This window comes from Artemia sp. Qi Xiang Cuo, chromosome 19 (assembly GCF_049724085.1).
Source record: "Artemia sp. Qi Xiang Cuo chromosome 19, ASM4972408v1, whole genome shotgun sequence".
NCBI lineage: Eukaryota > Metazoa > Arthropoda > Branchiopoda > Anostraca > Artemiidae > Artemia > Artemia sp. Qi Xiang Cuo.
Window position 1 is genome coordinate 23,758,668 of NC_142812.1, and position 20,022 is coordinate 23,778,689.

Here is a 20,022-nt window from a genome sequence, read left to right on the forward strand (position 1 = left end):
CACTAATTGGGCTGGTCTTTAAATAAGAGATAAGCTGCTTAAAAAGAATTTTGGCAAATTTTAAAGCAATTAATTTAGGATTTTTTTTTTGAACTGATTTTTTATGGATTATCTCTCGTTTGTATTCTTACTTACTTACTTACTTAGGTCCCGGCCATCCTCATGGGACGTTTCATCCTCAGGGCCACTCCTCTTGCTAGCTCATGCGTAAGGGCTCGATACGCTGCTCTATCTGGTGCGATACGTGACAACTGGGCTATCTTGACATTGTCGAAATGGAAGGTCTCCATCCATCGTTTTCGTGGTCTGCTTCGTGGACAAAGGCCATGGAGGGATCCTTCAAGGATGATTTTCAGGAGGTGGCTCGGCTCAATTCGCTTGCCGTGGCTGAACCAGCGCAGTTGCTGCTCCTTGATTTTACTTAGACTGGTTTCAGTGGACTGGAGCCTTTGGCGTGCTTCCACATGTGTAATTCGGTCAGTGTATTTGATTCTAGCAATGCGACGGAGGCATCTCATCTCAAAAGCTAGAAGTTTTCTTTCGTCTTCGGTTTTCAGAGTCCATGTTTTGCATCCATAAATAACTATGGGGATTACTAAACAGTTGAATAGGCGCATTTTGAGTTTGTTGGCTAGGTGGTTGCTTTTCCAGAGGCTGGCTAGTCTTCGGAAGCTAGAGCTAGCAAGTGCAAGTCGACGTTTCACGTCAGAGCTATGAAAATTATCTGAGGAGATTAGGCTACCAAGGTACAGGAAGTGGTCAACTGTTTCAACCTGTCTCCCGCCTATGATGATAATGGGTGGGTTGTCTAGTTTACGTCTCGTAGTTACCATGAGTTTGGTCTTACTGACATTGATCTCCATCCCAAGCAGATTTGTGGTATCTTAGAGTTAATCAGCTTGTGTTTGCAGTTCTTGTGGTAGATTTGGCTATCTCAACAATATCATCAGCGTAGGCAAGATTGTCTATCAGCAGCCCTCCTATTGTTGCGCCATATTCCGACTGCATCAGTGACAGAACGACAATTAGAAAGAGGTTGAGGAGGTGTGGTGATAAGATGCAACCCTGGAGTAGTCCTGACGAAGTTGTGAACTCTTCTGACAGCCCATCAACGGTTATTACTTGGCCTCGGAACTGGTCGTACAGACTCTTGATTACTTGGACTATCTCATAAGGGATCCCGTAGTGAAGGAGGATTTGCCAGAGTCCTTCTCGCCATATCAGGTCAAATGCCTGACGGAAATAAACGAATAGTTGGTAGAGTTCTTGGTTGAATTCGATGTATCGTTCCATGAGTTGCCGAAAGACGAATATCTGATCGATTGTGGATTTTCCAGGGCGGAAGCTGGCCTGATATTCTCCAATTATTCAAGAGAATCAAAAATCAATACAATCTATGTCACTTCAAAACGGAAATGACGTAATCGGCTACCGGTTTAGTTGTAAAATTATGTAAATTAAAACGTGCACCTCAAACTGGACTAGGGCTGCCAAGAAAAAGAAAACTTATATAGCATACAATAATTAATAAAAAAAATAAAATTGTGTCAATAGTCTTCATGTCAGGCAAATCATACAAATTGAAAAGTAAGAAGAAACATGTGTAGTCACAATTAAAAAAAGTCGCACTTAAAAGGCTTTAATCGTCGTCGACCTCATCCGAATTTAAAGTATCCACTAGTGTCGAATTCTGACTGTAGGGATCTACTTGTTTCCATTTCTTGATAGCCCGAGTCAAATCGCTGGGGAACACCCAGGAATGTACTCTACTTGACGACCTGAGAGCAAGTTGCTTCATTTTCATCAGGGACAAAACACTCGAAACATTTAGCCTATTCCGGTTTTTAGTTTTGATGACCGACAAAATCAAAAACTGTCTCTCTGCTCCAGCACTTGAATGGGGCAAGCTGCAGAGAGTCAGAAAGAACTTGGGCAAGTATGGAAAAAGTTTTTCTCCAGCAGCTGTTATGGGAGTCTGGGAAAATTTTCTGAAAAAAAATTAAGCTGGCATACCAGTCCTGATTTTAAAAAGTTTGCCTTTCAAAGCAAGTATCAAGAAGAAGCCTAAAGAAAAGTAGAGATTTTTAAGCGCTAGGCTTGATGCGAAATCGCAAAAATGACAGAAATAGTAGCCATAATATCTAACATAATCGAAATCAGATTTTGTAATGAATGGACCCTATTTTTTTCCCCTGAATTCATGGAAAATAACAAAAGTTTTGTTTACTACAAATCATGACCTTTACTAGATTTCGGGAAATTTACTAGATCCTCTAAATTTACTAGTTTTTTTTAATTTTACTAGATCTAGTAAAATCCTACTGACGGTGGCAACTCAGATATATATATATATATATATATATATATATATATATATATATATATATATATATATATATATATATATATATATATATATATATATATATATATATATATATATATATATATATATATATATATATATATATATATATATATATATATATATATATATATATATATATATATATATATATATATATATATATATATATATATATATATATATATATATATATATATATATTTTATAGAAAATGTATAGCTGGATAGATGTATAGATGGATTTTGCATCATTTGGACACAATGGGACATGTAAAGATCTTTATTGGAAAAAAAAAATTCAAAACTTCTCAAAGTGGAAAATATTTTGCACTAGCAGTAGTTTCCAGTAATTTTCACTTGGTTTTTTGCTTTTGCAATCGATGAATTCTCTTATTTTCCCGGAAATGAACGCGTTTTATCTTCTCTTTGAAGAGCAAGATAAAGTAATGGGAAAACTCTTATACTTGAAAGATCAGCCAAAACAACCTGAAAAAAAAACACCTTAGAGGATGACAATTAAATAAATGAAAAAAGCGTATTTGGAAACCAACAATGATGATTTTATATTATTTTAGCTTTCATGTGATAGGTAGGGGCTCAGAGACTTGTTTTTAATTTTTGTGGAGTGTCAGAAACCATTATAAAAGTTGATATGTTATACCAAAAGTTTCTGAAAATCAAGGATAAAAGCTTTTGAGATGAACGCGCCTCCGTATTGCACCATATACCTACTCAAAGCTGTGAAGTCAAATATTAACTGATCAAAATAAAAGAACAAAACTAAATGTCTTGTACGTACCAAGGACAGTGGAAGTGATATCTGATGACTTTAACTGCTTAAGTGGAAACTTGTGGCTGGGAAGTAACAAAAATGAGGGTAAACTAAAGGAGGAAAAACTAAAAAAAAAAAAATATTTTGATAATCTGAATAAGTGACGCCCAGAATTTCAAGAAAATCTTAGATTATTTTTTTTGGGTGGAAGCATCCTCTTGTATACGTCGTAGAATTGCTTAACCTTATATTCCTTAAAAAATCCGGATACATTGGGATTTATTTTAATTAAGAAAAAAAATCCATAGGCAGTTATGCAGTTTTGGTGGTAGCGAGCACCATTAAAAAAAAAGAAACGTGGGTGAAAGATTAGCAAAAGTGAGCTATGAAAATATGACATTAAACAGCTGTAGTAGTCTTTGAGAATCACCTGATCTTTAATGTTTGAATTTTTACAGACGAAACGTGTTGTCAAATTTAACTAGCCAGTATTGCTAATCGGAATTCAAATAATCCTAATTAGTTTTTGCTAACCAAATCTGTCTAATCCTAAGTTATTAAATAGTTCATGGTAACGAACTGAAAGTAAGGAGCGGCGTCGCCGACGCTTCGTCGCTCAATAGTAATCGAACTCTGGAATTTTGATATCAATAGAAAAATCAAAAGAATATGCCTATTATGCTGATTCATAATATATAAGATTCATTAAGTTTAGTGTTACCCATCAAAACCAACGATCCCGAGAAAATTTACCGGATTTTAGAAAAAGGGGAGAAACATCCCCTGATAGTCAAGGAATTTCAATGACAATTACACCATTATAATCAGCGTATTTGAGAACTCCACTGTAGAACTTTCAAGCTCCCATCTGCAAAAATGTCAAATTTTGTATTTTGTTTTCCAAAAGAAAGATCACGGATGTGTGCTTTTTTTCAGTCCCCCTCCCACGCCGTTTTTTCCGCAAATTCGTCCAATCAAGATTTTAAGATAGCCATTTTGTTCAGCATAGATGAAAGGTTCAGCATAGATGAAAGGTTCAGCAACTAAGCCTTTGGGGATAACATGACCCCCACAGTTCCTGGGGAAAGGTCTTTCCTTGGGGAAGGAGGGTTCTTGGGGGGAGAGGGTGGTGAACTTTCTAGGATAAATTTTACACTGGGGGAATTTCTCAGAATCCTGCACGAAATTCATTTTGTTTGTCTTACTTTCTCTTTGCCGACTTAATTTTAAATGTGGAGAGGAATTGTCCGAGGGAAGTCCTACCGGGTTGGAATTGCCTAGAGCATCTTTCCGCAGGGGGAGAATTTTACACGGGAGAAATTCTCCTTTATGGGGAGTTTTCCACGGGATAAATTCTCGAGGGGAAATTTTCTGCAGAAACGACCTTTTACTAGGTGGCGGGGGGGGGGAGAGGGGTATTTCTAGGAAAACTTTTTCACGGAAGAGGGGATTTCCTGCATGATTTTGAAAACAGTAGGAAATTGAAGTCTTTACAATTGAAAGTACGCTAAGAAAATTTTTTAACCAGAATCGTCCGCAAAAAGTTTTCCGGGAGAATTTTCAGCTAGAATGGAATTGTCAGAAGGGAATTTTCCTGGAGGGTGGTATTTTATATGGGAAGAACTTTACATAGAAGGATTTTCCGTGGGGGAAATCCTTCCCCCACGCCTGATTTCCCGGCATTATTTAAAAACGATCAGAAATTAAATAAAACAAATTTTTTCAACCGAAAGTAAGGAGCAATATCAAAACTTAAAACGAGCATAGACTGTTACGCATATAAGGGGGATTTCACCCTCTTCAATACCTCGCACTTGACGCTAAGGTGAGACTGGCTGTTTAATTAGAACAATAAGAAGCTTTTTTGGAAAATAATAAAAACTTTGGCATGAAGAGTGAAGAATTGAGGGGGCAATTTCCCTCATATACGTGATAATTTATGTTCTTTTTAAGTTTTGATGTTGCTCCTTACTTTCAGTTGAAAAAACTTGTTTTTTTTTTTTTCATTATTTCTATAAGACAATACTTTTTTAAATATTTTATTCTTGTTTAGTCTATGTTTCCTTCTTAATTTATCAGGAAAATTTTGGGTAGATTTTTTTTTTTTTTTTTTTTTTTTGCTTTATACAATGGACTAGTCAAATACGGTAGTTATCTTACCTCAGCACAATGTTGTGAACTTGTGTTAAACAAAGCATGTCTTCTAAGGCTAAAAACTGCTGCCGCAAGTAAGGGCAAAATTTTCAAGCTATCATGTCCCAATATAATATCCCAGAGGGATAGCAGTTGAGATATAGACAAAAATCCACTAAACGCTCTTACTATCCAGGGTAGCGCTATCTGAAGCCTGGAAATAAAAAAAAACGAATGTACAATCCAGGCTGGTTCAGTTGGGGAAGAAGCACCTCAAAAGAATTTAACATCAGTTGGGTGCACCACGCCACCACAGGACTTTTAAATAAATAAAACCAACCCAACAATATTTGAATTCTGGTTTTCAAGCTATTCAAAACCTTCAGGCTTTTGAGTCCTGGATTGGAATTGTCTAGAATATCTTTCCGCGGGGGGAGGATTTTGCATCGGAGAAACTCCCCTATTTCTCCACGGGGGAGTTTTCCGCGGGATAGGCTCTCCAGGGCAAATTTTCTGCAGGAGCAACTTCTACTAGGGGTGGGGGGGTATTTCTGGGGAGACTTTTTCGTGGAAGAGGGGACTTCCGGAATAATTTAAAATCTGGAACTAAAAGATGAAGAAATGAGATTAACAAATGAGAAAAAATGCCTAAAAAATTTACCTTCAGCTTGGCACATTCAGTGATAAGTTTTTTTTCACCAGCTTATATATTTTATACTTTGATTATATTACTAATTTTTGTATACTTTATTGTTATACTTTAGCACAATTATTTTATATTTTATTTTCCTTTTTCAAATTTATCTTATCTAGCTGTTAGATTATCAATAGCCCTTTTACTTTTATGCTTTGGTTTTCTGCTCAGAACATGGGGCTATTGCTTTTATTAGGCTTTAACTATAGTGTGTCATATACTGAGTGCTACTGTTAAAATTTTGTCCCAGCTCCCTCACCCCTTTCAAACGTCGAACTATAGCTGCAATTTATATACAATTCTAACTCCTTGAGAGGGTGTAAAGAGGTAGATTTTAAATAGGTTGGGATAGAGGGGCGTAGTTGTGCTGACCTTAGGAGGCTTGTTGTTGCAGTGAGTTGTTGTTAGTAGTAGTAGTAGTTTATAATAATAAAGTATAATTTTCTTTATTTATAATAATAAATATAATATTTCTTTCTATATTATACTCTTTCCAAATATAATAGTCGCTATCATGACAACAAAAGTAATACCCAAGCTGGATCAGGCGGAGGAGAGTTGACACAAAAATATTTAACTTCACCTGGGCACAGACATTGAGAAGTGCAGCATTAGTACTGTTAGACAAATAAAATTAACCATAAAAAATGTCTCTGTGAAAAGGACGAAAATCGAGATGAATTTGACGTCCTTTGCTAAATTTAGTCTAGCTATCCAAATGTTTTACCCGTGTCTGATAGGGACGGTACATCCCAAAATAGCACTTTTCTTAGTAAAAAATAGCCATGTTGATAAATCCGAGTTTCGGTTACTAACCTAAAACCATAGTTTTGACTTTAAATAAGGGTATTCCGACAGCTTGAAAAAAATCCAGAAATAACTATCAATGTAGAATCGCTCATTGAATATTTTGAAAACTTATAATATCTATGCCAACATATAACATATAATCTAATTTTGAACCTAAAAATTAGATGTCACTGGTAAACCATCTACTGGTAGGCATTAAATAGCGCACAACGTGAACAACTGACAAAAATGTTTTTAGAACTGGAAACAGTCCGACAAGACATGTTAATAAGTCATTGACGATGAGTGAGCAAAGCAACAGCATTATCAGTACGATACAATTGTGCCGTTTCTGTTCAAATTTAGAGGTCCTGGCACAATGCATTACAATTTCCAATTGTTAATGGAAATTTCTTGGTACAATGCAAATTTTCCGGTAAATTTGGGTTTTACGTGCTCCTCTCTGACTCGGATATCTGTTTAATCTTTATTTTATTGAAGATTTTTTTATTGTTATGGAAAATTTTGAACTACTGTTCAGATGGTTTTCGAACTGATGATAAAAATTAATCGGTAGAATTTTAGTCAGAAAACTGGTACAGTTTATTTCAAAGTTTTGGCAATGCTGCAGAGCTCTAGCAGCAGGTTAACTACCTTATGCGAAAAAAAAAACCACGGAAAACATTAATTATAAATTGTTTTGGAGAGCAGCGCGATATTTTAGATTAAGCTTTCTTTATGTCAGTTTTATACGACTCTAACCGTGAAAACAAAAGAAACAACATGAAGACAAAAAAAAAGCTTATTATAATTTACTTTATCTTTTAGGTAAAATTTTGATCTTTGGGAGCATAATGTTCTTTTTTTATTTACACAAGATTCATATTTTGATCCTAGTTTTGTGACTTTTAAATATGACCTACCGCACCATCTACGAAAATTCAGACCTAATGAAAATGAAGTGGTTTATTCACAACCATCAATACAAATTTTCCTTACACTGTTTTTTTTTTTTATTGCTTCTATATAACTAACACAATTAATTATTCTATTTTTTGTTCAGATGAAACGGAGATACAAAAAAGTTTTTTTTTAACTAGGGGGAATTTTCCCTCCTCTCCCCCCGTAAATTGGTGCCTCTGATTTATAGGAAATTAAGGGTATGGTAAAAACAACGTTGGGAGCAAAAACTTGTTTTTGGTCGTTTTGATAATTAGGAAAAGGTGTCATAACGCATCTTTCACAAATAAAAGACCCATCTATAGTTCGGGAACCAAATGAAATTCTGGGATGTGGTTGTCCAGAAATTCCAAATAGTTAAATTTAATAAAAGAAATTAGCTTAAAAAAAATTACTTACGCATTAATACCATGGCTTAAAAAGTGTGTCCATAGATCAGGTTCATGGGTCTGCAATAATCTCTCAAACAATATTGCCAAGTACACAAGTCCCGATGGATTATCGTCCAGGTAGTGAAGGTGATGCCAATACTTTATATACAAATTTTTTAGAGCAAAATAAATTTCGGATGGAACGTCATAGACATAACACAGCGGTGCCGCTAAAAAGAAAAAATCTATACTGAATCGATTAAAGGTTTTTCTTCAAATTCAATTTTTCTCTTCTGTATTGTTGAAAGGGCTTTTTTAAAGGCTACAATTTATGCAATGTGACGAAACCACGTAAAATAGAACTTATAATATTATACGGGTACTTAGGCATGGGGAGTGAGAATGGGACGAAAATTGTTCTTTCCCCAACAAAGCCGATATTTTAACGATTAAACCTGTGATTATTTATTTTTCACAAAATTCGTCAATTTTATGTCTTTGCACAGAGATCATCCCATGATCTCCTCTAAAATTATGGGCTCCCCTAAAAAAATTTCCACGTTCCTGCCTGTTCGTATATACAAGTTTTTAATCACGCCAGATGGAAAAGTATATATTTATAGACCTTTAAGACTTTTCTAACTAAAATATCAGGGCCGATAGCAATTACCACGGCATCAAAACCGTGAAATATTCCCCCAATTTGCTTTGATTTTGGGTTTTCTATTTGTTTACAGCCCATAATTTTCGTTGATGTTAAATAGGCCAAGGCTTCATGACTTACCATACATAGAAATTCCGTAGCAAGGCATAAGAGCACTTGGTGACGACACGACCTTCCTCAAATCATCTGAACGAACTAACCGGTTCAAATCAGAGTCACGTGTAAGACATAACATGACCTGTAGAAGTAAAAATAATCAGCTGGTGATCAAAGTTTTCTATTTCAAAATATTTTTATATTTTTTTTTATATTTTTTTAGCGTGAAATGTGCCATAAGCAAAATCGAAAGCCACTAGTGAGGAAAATATAGCAATTGGTCACCTGACAAGCTCAAAAACGAATGATAAACATGGCAGCATGTCTTGAGGTTCAACATTGACCTTGAATATTAGAGTATATTAATAAAAAGTAAGTAAATCCTCATTTCTCAACAACAACAAAAATAAATGATTTTTGTGTTGCAACGGTTTACAAAGATTCCCTCTTGGGTAACTCATCAAGAGGGAAAAAACAACTTTGCGTTAGTAAACATATTGGGGTGCCACAATGCCATTGAAGATGTGAAGTAGTGGTCAAAAATACAAAAATTATGTACAATTATTTTCACTTACATGCTCACTAGAAAACGCTGGCAGGATGACAAACACACAAACAAAAAATCGCGAAGAAAGGAAGAAAACGAGGACAAATAACAGCCAGTGAAAAAAATTGAAAAATTATGCAAATATTTCGGTCAAGACCTCCGCTTGACCGTCCTCAGTGCAGAATAAAAGTAATAAAAATATAAAAACCAAACCTTAAAATAAAAACACCAAACTAAAATTGGATGACCCTTTCCTAGTAACGGTGAAAGGGTAACTTACCCTTTCACCGTTACTAGGAAAGGGTCATCCAATTTTAGTTTGGTGTTTTTATTTTAAGGTTTGGTTTTTATATTTTTATCAGTTTTATTCTGCACTGAGGACGGTCAAGCGGAGGTCTTGACCGAAATATTTGCATAATTTTTCAATTTTTTTCACTGGCTGTTAATTGTCCTCGTTTTCTTCCTTTCTTCGCGATTTTTTGTTTATCATGATCAGCCAGTGTGGTCTCAGAAATTATTTACGACAAACACACAATGCCAATATTAAGTACGTCCCCACCCTGAAATGTTTGTACGACTCGTAAAAACGTTAAAAATAAGAATAGAAACAATTATTTTATACTTTTTTTTTAAGTTTCTTCTTGTAACCCTTCCCCTGGAAAATTTCCCCCCCCCCCTCCACCCAAAAAAAACCTGGATACGGCTCTGCTTCAGTATACTAACAAAAATGAAGAGAAACAATTTTTTATGCTTTTTTAAAGTTTCTTTTTGCAATCCTTCCCCCGAAAAAAAATCTTTTTTACCCTCCCCCCTCCACCCAAAAAAATCCTGGATACGGCCCAGGTTCAGTATACTAAAAAAAAATTTTTAAAAACAGGTTTGCTAGTTAGATTATATCATCCACTCCAGTGAGCATCTAATTTTTCTTTGCTACCCACAGAAGCGTATACACCAAAGTTTTTGTTTTTCTGTTGTCTTCCAATAGACTATTTGGCAAGTTTAGGAACAAGGAGCCAAGAATTGTTCGTTTTGGCACATTTTGGCTTATATTATACATTAAATTAAAACCAACAAGGTTAATTTTCATGTGAAAGTAAAGAACAATTAATAGGAGAAATAGATGCTAAATGTTAAGGGGAGGGGCTACCACTCTTCTCAGCTCCCGTCATATCTAATAGAATGCAATTTATTGTTTACAGACGATTATGTATCAGCATGAACGAAGTTCCCTTTTCATTTCCTTTGTTTGAAGCCTCAAAATAAATGAAAACAAGGATCTATATGCATTCTTAAACTTGAGATAGATGAAAATGTTGATTGATAAATTTGTCAGGTGTCTGTGAGACTTGGTCATTCCACTTCCTTTTTTGTATTTTTTGTTCTCATGTGAAACTCCCAGTGCCTTAAGCTATTTAGGCAGAAGTTCCACTTTAAACTCCGAGCGCCTTAAGCTATTTAGGCAGAAGTTCCGCTTTAAAAGTTGTCTAAATTTCAGCACAAACGATATTCTAATTTCCATATCCTGAGGATGACACATTTGATGACTCAAGTTGTTTCAAAAAAATGTTTATTTGTTTTGTCTGCAACCTAATATACTTATTGTTACAAATTAGAGTACTCGTGTATTATATGGTACACACTCAAGAAGTGAAGTTAGGTTAATCCTAATGAAATATACACAAATATGATGAAAATACAATACTTTAGCAACAAAATTATGAAAACGACAACGAAGAATTTTGGTAGGGGGACCAGGCAGAACGCATGATATTAACGACCTAACCCAACCAAAATACCATCTATATATATATATATATATATATATATATATATATATATATATATATATATATATATATATATATATATATATATATATATATATATATATATTTAATAAAAATATACCTACAACGTAGATTTCAACCGAGGCTAAGTTAAACTGACAGGTAAAAACCGGTTATTGTCTGATCTATAGATCCAAATTCTCGAGCGTGTACCATATAATACACAAGTACCCAAATTAGTCTTAGAACAAGTCTTCAAGTTATTATTGGTCTATAAAAGTCGCAGCGACAGGCAACTGGTGAAAATCTTGTATCTGAATCTAAACTTAGGTAGCCCAGTTTTCGAGGAGTGCTTTTCCAGACTTTGTTCTTTTTACGATTAAGTAATTAAAATCATGGACGGCAACAGAAGTAGCCCCCCCCCCCCTGGAAGACTATGCAAAGAAAAGTAAACGTGAAAAATGTACAAAAGGTATTTTCTGCAGTATTCACAACCAGGGCCGTATGCGAATTTTCTGGAGGGGGTTTTACAAAAGGATTTTTTTTGGTTATTCTAACTTCATTCACTCGGTCAAAGAAGTTTTTTTTTTGTCAAAAAAAATTAAACGTCTGTGTAGTAGTGTGTACTTATTAATTCTTTGTTTTATGTATTTACGCTTAAGCTACTCTAAAAATAAAGAATTAATACCGTATTTAATCAATGCAATAACATAAAAACCCTCCCCCAATTTTGGGAGGAGGGTTTGAACCCTCCCCCCAAAATGTTTGCTCGACTCATAGGAATGTAACAAAAATGAATATAAAGAAATTTTTTACACTTTTTTAATTATTTTTGTTTACTCACCCCCGCTAAAATCCTTTTGTACTCCCCCCTCCAGAAGAAAATCCGGGCTACGAACCTGACTGCTTCCCATGCGAAAAAACAATTTTCCTTGTTCCTTAAGATGAGGATTGTAATTCCCATAATTGTGGTTTTTGGCTATGGAGATTGTATTGGTGCAATTTTTTATTTTGATCCGACACCATTTTGTAGGGTTTCTGGCTTATTCTGAAATTTCCACAAATTCGTTTTTGCAATACACTTTTACCGTTGAGACCAATCGAAATTATAGTTACTATTCCGGAATCAGTTGGATAGTTTTCCTCACTTGAGAGCAGGGGCTTAGTTTCGTGAAAATCCGAGGGGGGGGGGCCAAAATGGGAGCGAATTCTCCCAACTCAAGTGAAATTTCAGTAAAAACTAAAACACTAAGCCGATTAGTACCATAAAGGTACTATTTAGTACTTCGAAAGTACTATAAAGGTACTTTATAGTACTATATAAACGTAACTTATAGTACTATTAAATAAAAAAAAAAAAAGTTTTTGTTTTAACTGAAAGTAAGGAGTGACATTAAAACTAAAAACGAACATAAATTATTCCGTATAAGGGGCTCTCCACTCCTCAACGCCACGCTCTTTACGATACAGTTTTTATTGTTTTAAAAAATAAAGTTTTGAGACGTAGTCAAACTTTAGTGTAAAGAGCGAGATGTTGAGGAGGGCACAGCCCCTTTCCTGTACGAAATAATTTCTGTTCGTTGTAAGTTTTAATGTCGCTCCTTACTTTCAGTTAAAAAAAAATTGTTTTTTTTTAATTTAATTTCTGAACGTTTTTGAATTAATGCAGCTTTGATTTTGGCTCACCGTACATGAATAATTAAATCGAAATTTGCATATTAATTTTACTTTTTTTTGGCTAAATAGCTTTCTCGAAATTTGGTCTGACGTAACTTACGTAACGAAATTCTGTAGTCAAATATTTTTTATTACGTATATAAGGGGGTTTGCCCCCTAGTCAATACCTCGCTGCTTACGCTAAAATACAAATTTTATTCCAATTCTTTGAGAATGACCCATTAATCACAAAGGCCGTTAATTAGAATAAATAGCTCTGATGAAAGTACAAAACTCAATGAAACTTATATATTTGAAATCAGCATAAATATCTGATTCTTTTGATGTATCTATTGGTATTAGGATTCCGTTTTTTAGAGTTTCGGTTACTATTGAGCTGCGTCGCTTCTTACTTACAGTTCGTTACCACGAACTGTTTGATAAAGGTAAATATGTACTAAAGAACTGATCTGTTTCTGTTGATGTTTGAATTATGAAGGTTCATCTTAGTTTTGACAAGATTTTGGAAGAAACTAAATTTCAGATGGGGGGGGGGGACTGGGGTTTGGGGGGTGCGGTAAACTTATATATTTGAAATCAGCATAAAAATCTTATTTTTGGATTTATCTATTGGTATCATAATCCCGTTTTTTAGATTTTCGGTTACTATTGAGCCGGGTCGCTCCTTACTTACAGTCCGTTACCACCAACTGTTTGATAAAGGTAAACACGTACTAAAGAACTGATCTGTTTCTGTTGAAGTTTGAATTATGCAGGTTTATCTTAGTTTTGGCAAGATTTTGGAAGAAACTAGATTTCAACGGGGGGAGGGGTGGGGCAAACTGGTGTCCGGAAGGGGGGGGGGAACTGAGGTCTGACAAGGATAGCTGCCCCCTGCCCCTAGCTAATTACGCCCCTGCTTGACAGTTATTTTTAAACAATTTTTAAAATGTGTGGTAATCATGGGCTAGAGTTTTTGCTTTACTAGGCTGCAGCGGAAGTTACAACCAAAATGTCATGCAAGAACGTCAGGTGTTTTAATTGGTATTTACTGCCATAGAAAATAGATAGAACTAAGGAAACAGTTGAACAATAAAAAAATCCTCTTTTTAACTAGAAAATTAAAAGGATAAAAGCAACAAAATGTTAAAGTAATAAAATTGAGAATTTGATCTGTTTAAATAGAAAAATTAAATTTGTGATTAGTCCAAAATTTGAATAGTAAATAAAAATAAACAAATGTTTTAGTTTTTGCAGACGAAGCAATGATTAAAGCAAATTAAATATTGGAAGAAAATTAAACACATTTTAAATTGGAAGCAATCATCAATAAAAGTAAACGCCCCCGGGTGGGCTCGAACCACCAACCTTTCGGTTAACAGCCGAACGCGCTAGCCAATTGCGCCACGGAGGCTTAGTACGGAATTGTATTATAAGTAATTTGCTATTTAATTCTAATTACAAGCCTTGTTACATTTATTCTTTGATTCAGAACAACATGTTAATATTCTGAATTCATACTTTTTACGCCTAAAAGTTTCCACTTTCCAGCGAACATTATCGACTATTTTACTCTAAGAAAGAGAAAGGGTGCCCGCAGAAAATTTCCAGGGGGAGGGGAGCAGATACCAGAATAGCGGAGATAAAATAAAACTCAAATAAAATTCTCAATTTTTGAAAGCCTTTTTTTCCGCTGGGGGGAGTATTTTCCAAGGGGGTAATCACCAGGGGAAGGGGGGGGGGGTAAACGCCGGCCACCAGACTGATCATGATACCTTTTGATTATATTTCAAACAGTGAGTGGTACAAAAATGTGATTCTATACCGGTATAGAACAAACAAGAGTTTTACTATAAAAAAAGAATGGTTACTATTTTACTAATATTTTTACTAATTACTGTTAATTTTCTATTCAATTTAAGCCATTTTTTTAATTTATTTAGAATTATTTGTTGATTAATTATTAATTAATTTATCAAAAGATCAATATTTTTAATTCACAAATTCTTGTATCTTGACTAGATTCCCGTTCAGGTTTAAGCTAAAAGTTAAGTTTCATTATTATGAAAGAAAAGCAAGCAAAATTCCTAATAGGATAAGACCTTATATGATACAACCAACGGAATAGACACAGGAGGATCATTATAGACTTAAGCAAAATTAGAATCTTACCCCTTAACTAGGATTATATTTTTAAAATTAAGGAAAAGAACAAAAAAAAATTAGACTTTCGTTTTTAGCTAGACAAAATATGAGCAAAAACCAAGATGAGCAAAATATGAGCAAAAAACCAAAATAGTATGATATATCAGATATATATATACATGTATGTATCTGATATCATATAGATATAAATGTATACATAGGCTATGTAAATATATATAAAACTTTCTTTTTATTAATTCCAAAATGCTGTAAGCTTTATCAAGCTTGTCGCACAACTGCTAGGGCATAAGAATGTCCTTGAGAGTATTTACTCTATACCCTAAATTGGGTTCCGGTTTCGGTCTCCTTTAGAGAGAGAAATAATGAACTATGTTGAGTTAATCTAAGGTCTAAGAATTAAAATAAACTCTTAATTGATTCTAAATAAGTTTCATAGCAGTTCTTAAAGACAAAACAAAAATAAGATTTTTTTTTCTTTGATTAGTTGTTACACTTCTATTTTCTTCCTACTCTGGTCTCAATTCCAGGGGAGCGGGGCATGCCCCCCTCCTTTCCCCCCTGCGGGCACCCATGAGAAAAAGGGACGCTGATCTTTTTAACCAGTTAATTTAATTATCAATTTCTCATAGATTTAAATTTTGAGCAAGAGCAAGTGAAGAAGATTTCAACTTGTTGCTGATTTGCTAGCACATAACATTAACCTTGTGAACAAAACTTAGAACAAATTAAGTGTGACAGCAAAGTAACATTTAATGGAGTTATGCTAACAAAAATAGGTAAGAATTAGGCTGTTTCCTCCATTTTTTTTTTTTTTTTATTTATTTTTTTTAAGAAAAGGAGCGAAATCGAATAATACGTAAGCTTACTTAAGGTATGCAGAAAAATGCTGGAATTTGCAACTTAAATAGGGTATTGGATTATTTTGAAATCACACTACAATGGCTTTAATTTACGAAAATGTAGGGGGGGGGGGTTAAATTTTTTTTTTTTTAAACTAGGGATCAGCTATGGGCACCCATAGAGGAGGAAGGAGGGGAACTCTAGGAGTTCCTATCTCATTTTAGATAAGTAGGCTATTGTTTCGTATGTTTTTTTTGTAGTTACTTTTCTTTTTTCATTTTTATATGCTGTTATTTTACTTGACATAACTTTTTCATTACCTTTAAAAGAATTCTCAGTGCTTTGCTAATCGTCAAAAACCTGACAGAGAGCATTGAATTATTGACCGTTTTTTCTGCATTAGCAGAAGTATAGTTTCCATAAATCTATACCGTTTCACAAAGTCTAAAAAAAAGAACAAAAATAAAGTTCTTTCAACTGAAACTAAGGAGCAACTTTAAAACTGAAACCAATCGTTATTATTCTGTATATAACGGGGTCTGTCCCCTCCTCAACTCCTTGCTCGTTAAGCTAGTGCTTTAGAAAAACTTTTTTTTTCCAATTCAATGGCCCTTGTTTGTCAAAAAAATTTTTAAAAGTCAAAATTTGGACCAAAATTCCAACTTTAGAGAAGACAGTGATGGGTTTAGGAGAGGTAAGCCCTTCATACAAATTATAATTTATGTTGTTTTAGGTTTTAAAGTTGCTCCTTACTTTCGGTTGAATGAAACATGTTTAAAAAAATTTAATTTCTGATTGTTTTACAAATTCTTCCCAGGCCAAACCAAGATAAGATGTGGGGTACCGGCCCTTTAAAACCCCTTTTCTTAAATCCCTCCATTAAATTGTAGCCTATATATCAATAATTGTAAATTGATTGGTAGTCTTTTCAGTTTTTTAGCTTGAGAATTATAAAGTGGGATTGTAATTAAAACTTTGGATAAAAATTTAACATATTGTCAAAATTTGTGATGTAGTAGGATATCCCACCTCGGCCTCCAATGAAATTTCTCGGCGAGAATCACTGCGGCCCGCTTCTCTCTTCTACCTCTGTGCCGGTAGGCGTGTGAATGCGATATTTGGTACTTATCTCTTATAGCCATCACACTCAAGAAGTGAAGTTGGGTTAATCCTAATGAAATATACCAAACTATGATAAAAATAAAATACTTTAGTAACAAAATTATGGAAACTACAACAGAGAATTACAGAAATCAGGCCCCTCCCAGAACGCATTATGTTAAATTGTTTTTAACCTAACCTAACTTCGAGGGGCTAATAACTGACCGTCGCAGGTTTCCCTTCCTTCGTGCCTCCGGCTGTGCCTCCGTGCCTCCGGCACACCTGAACCAGCGTGTTCCTGGAAGCGAAGGACCACAGTTTTATCTTTGGCTTATGGAAAGCGTACGGCGCGTTCTTTACGACGGCAAACTTTCTCCTCTTGTGAGGTGATCTTTACTTGGTCGTGTTGTTTACTGCGTTCGACATTGGAGATCCTGGGTCCTAAAAAGTGGACATTATGCTTTGAACGAGAATTTTATTACCACAAACCTTTACCATTGCCTAGAGATAGATATGAATTACATTGTATTCTTCATTTGTTGGTTCAAACGGCTTGGGCAAGAATGTCTTTTATAACTTTTCAACATGAATAGCCAGCTACTTGAAGATTTTTTTTAGGTAGATGGGTTCTGAGATCAGCACTTACAGTACTGTAATAAACTTTTCTGTCCTCCAACTTCTACATCGAATTCGTCGATATGAGTAGAGATGACCCTATTGATCCGACGAGAACCACGTGGTTTATGGTTTTCTCAGTGAGAATGAAAAAACAGGAATTTTCTCACTTGAAAAACCATGAATTTTGTCACATTTATGGATGGTTTTATGGTTTTTGTCAGTGAGAATGAAAAAACAGGAACTTTCTCACTTTCATGGATGTCAACAGCAATTTATGTATGTTTCCTGGTTTTTGTCAGTGAGAATGGAAAAACAGTATTTTTCTCACTTTGCTGTCAGTCATTAATCAAATTGTTTCCGGGCAAAGTTTAGTAATGTCTGACAGGTACTGCTCCAGGAATAGATCCAAGTCATTAATGTCTTTGCCTCGGGAACAGTTCTACTGGTCGAACTCCAAAGGATATTAATAACCACCGGCCATGGAAACAATTAGGCAAGAATCATCTTAGCGATGAATTGTTTTAGCGCGCGAGCAGGTAACCTATTAATTTGAAATGAGATAGCACAGAGATGCCATTAACAAAGGAAAACGTTTAATCTGCGTTTACGGATTATTTGGGCTATAGTGTTTTAGACATGTTATTGAATTATTTTGGCGAAACAGATAGAGACATTTTGAGAGAATATTTTTGAAGAGATTTTAGAAGAGAATTTAAAGGTGAAACTCTGTGGTCGTTATAATACACAAGTTTCATTTGAACAGTGTTGTGAGGTCCTCTAACCCAACCCCAAAGGGTTCCAATCCTCCTACCCCAACCCCAAAGGAAGCCCCCGGTCCTCAAAGGCCCCCCAAGCTCCCAAAGGCCCGCCACCGGTCCCCAAAGGTCTCCCCGGCCCCCAACTGCCCCCCCGGACACTCAAAGGTCCCCCAAGCTCCCAAAGGGCCACCGGCGCCCCCAAAGGCCCACCCCAGACCCTCAACGGCCATCCCCGGGCCCCCAAAGGCCCATCGAGCTCCCAAAAGACCAACAGGGTCCCAAAGGCCCTCCACCGGCCCCCAACTGCCCCAAAGGCCCTCTCCCAGCCCCCCAAAGGCCCTCCCCCGGCCCCCAAAGGTCCACCGGGCTCCCAAAGGACCAATCGGTCCTCAAGTGCCCCCCCCTACCCCCAACGCCCCCCCCGACCCTCAAATGCCATCCCCCGACCCCCAAAGCCCAACTCCCACTCCCCAAAGGTCCCCCCGTGCTCCCAAAGGACCACCGACCCTCAAGGGACCCACATACCCTCAAAGGCTCTCCCCGAGCACCCGTCTTTCGTTGATGTGTATTGTCTGAAACCTATGATTTGGGATGTGTAGTTTGCTACTTCAGGCTTTTCTGAGCTAAGGTTTAATATCATTTCATAGTTGAATTTTGTATGAAACCAATAGTTTGGGATGAGTAGTTTGCTATGTCAGGCTTTTATTAGTTAGGTTTCTGAGCCTTTCGTTGATGTGTGTTGAGTGAAACTTATGATTTGGGATATGTAGTTTGTTTTTCTGACTTTTCTGAGTTGGTTTTCTTAGTCTTTCATAGTTGTGTGGTGTCTGAAACCTATGATTTGGGATGTGTAGTTTGCTATTTTCGACTTTTCTGAGCTAGGTTTCTTAGCCTTTCATAGATATGCGTTGTAAGAAAATTATGATTTGTGATGTATAGTTTGCTATTTCAGGCTTTTCTGAGCTAAGGTTTTATAGTATTTCGTAGGTGAATGTTGACTGAAACCAATAGTTTGGGGTGAATAGTTTGCTATTTTTGACTTTTCTGAGCTGGGTTTCTTAGTCTTTCTTAGGTGAGTGTTGACTGAAACCTATGATTTGGGATCTGTCTTTTGCTATTTTTGACTTTTCTGAGCTAGATTTCTTAGACTATCATAGGCGAGTGTTCTCTGAAACCTATGATTTGGGATGGGTGGATTGCTACTTTTGACTTTTCTGAGCTGGATTTCTTAGCCTTTCATAGGTGTTTGTTGTCTGAAACCTATAGTTTGGGATGACTAGTTTGCTATTTTTGACTTTCTGAGCTAGGTTTCTTAGCCGTTCATAGGTGAGTGTTGTCTGAAACCTATGATTTGGGATATGTAATTTGCTATTTCTGACTTTTCATAACCGGATTTCTTAGTCTTTCGTAGGTGTGTGGTGTCTGAAACCTATGATTTGGGATGTGTGGGTTGCCATTTTTTTGACTTTTCTGAGCTGGATTTCTTAGCCATTCGTAGGTGTGTGTTGACTCAAACCTATGATTTGGGATGGTTAATTTGCTATTTTTGACTTTTCTGAGCTAGATTTCTTAGCCTATCATATATGTGCCCTTTCAGAAAATTATGATTTGGGAGCTGTAGTTTGCTTTTTGGACTTTTCAGAGCTAGGAATCTTAGTCACTCATAGATGTTTATTGTCTGAAACTTTAAGTTTGGGATGAAT

At 35.7% G+C, this 20,022-nt stretch overlaps 1 protein-coding gene and 1 non-coding gene across 2 annotated transcripts in view; both read right to left on the reverse strand.

Annotated features, from left to right (window-relative positions):
- Positions 1-2,664: 2,664 nt before the first annotated feature.
- Positions 2,665-20,022, reverse strand: part of LOC148940631 (TBC1 domain family member 19) — a 52,467-nt gene continuing 35,109 nt past the window's right edge. The window contains exons 3-6 of the mRNA XM_089105029.1: positions 8,871-8,988; positions 8,115-8,316; positions 5,300-5,486; positions 2,665-2,853 (exon numbers count right to left, since the gene is read on the reverse strand). Coding sequence (XP_088961155.1) covers positions 2,758-2,853; positions 5,300-5,486; positions 8,115-8,316; positions 8,871-8,988 — 603 coding nt within the window. The 3' untranslated portion in view covers positions 2,665-2,757. The remainder of the gene's footprint in view (positions 2,854-5,299; positions 5,487-8,114; positions 8,317-8,870; positions 8,989-20,022) is intronic.
- TRNAN-GUU (transfer RNA asparagine (anticodon GUU)) lies at positions 14,177-14,250 on the reverse strand. The gene has a single exon. It is a non-coding gene; the product is annotated as a tRNA-Asn (tRNA).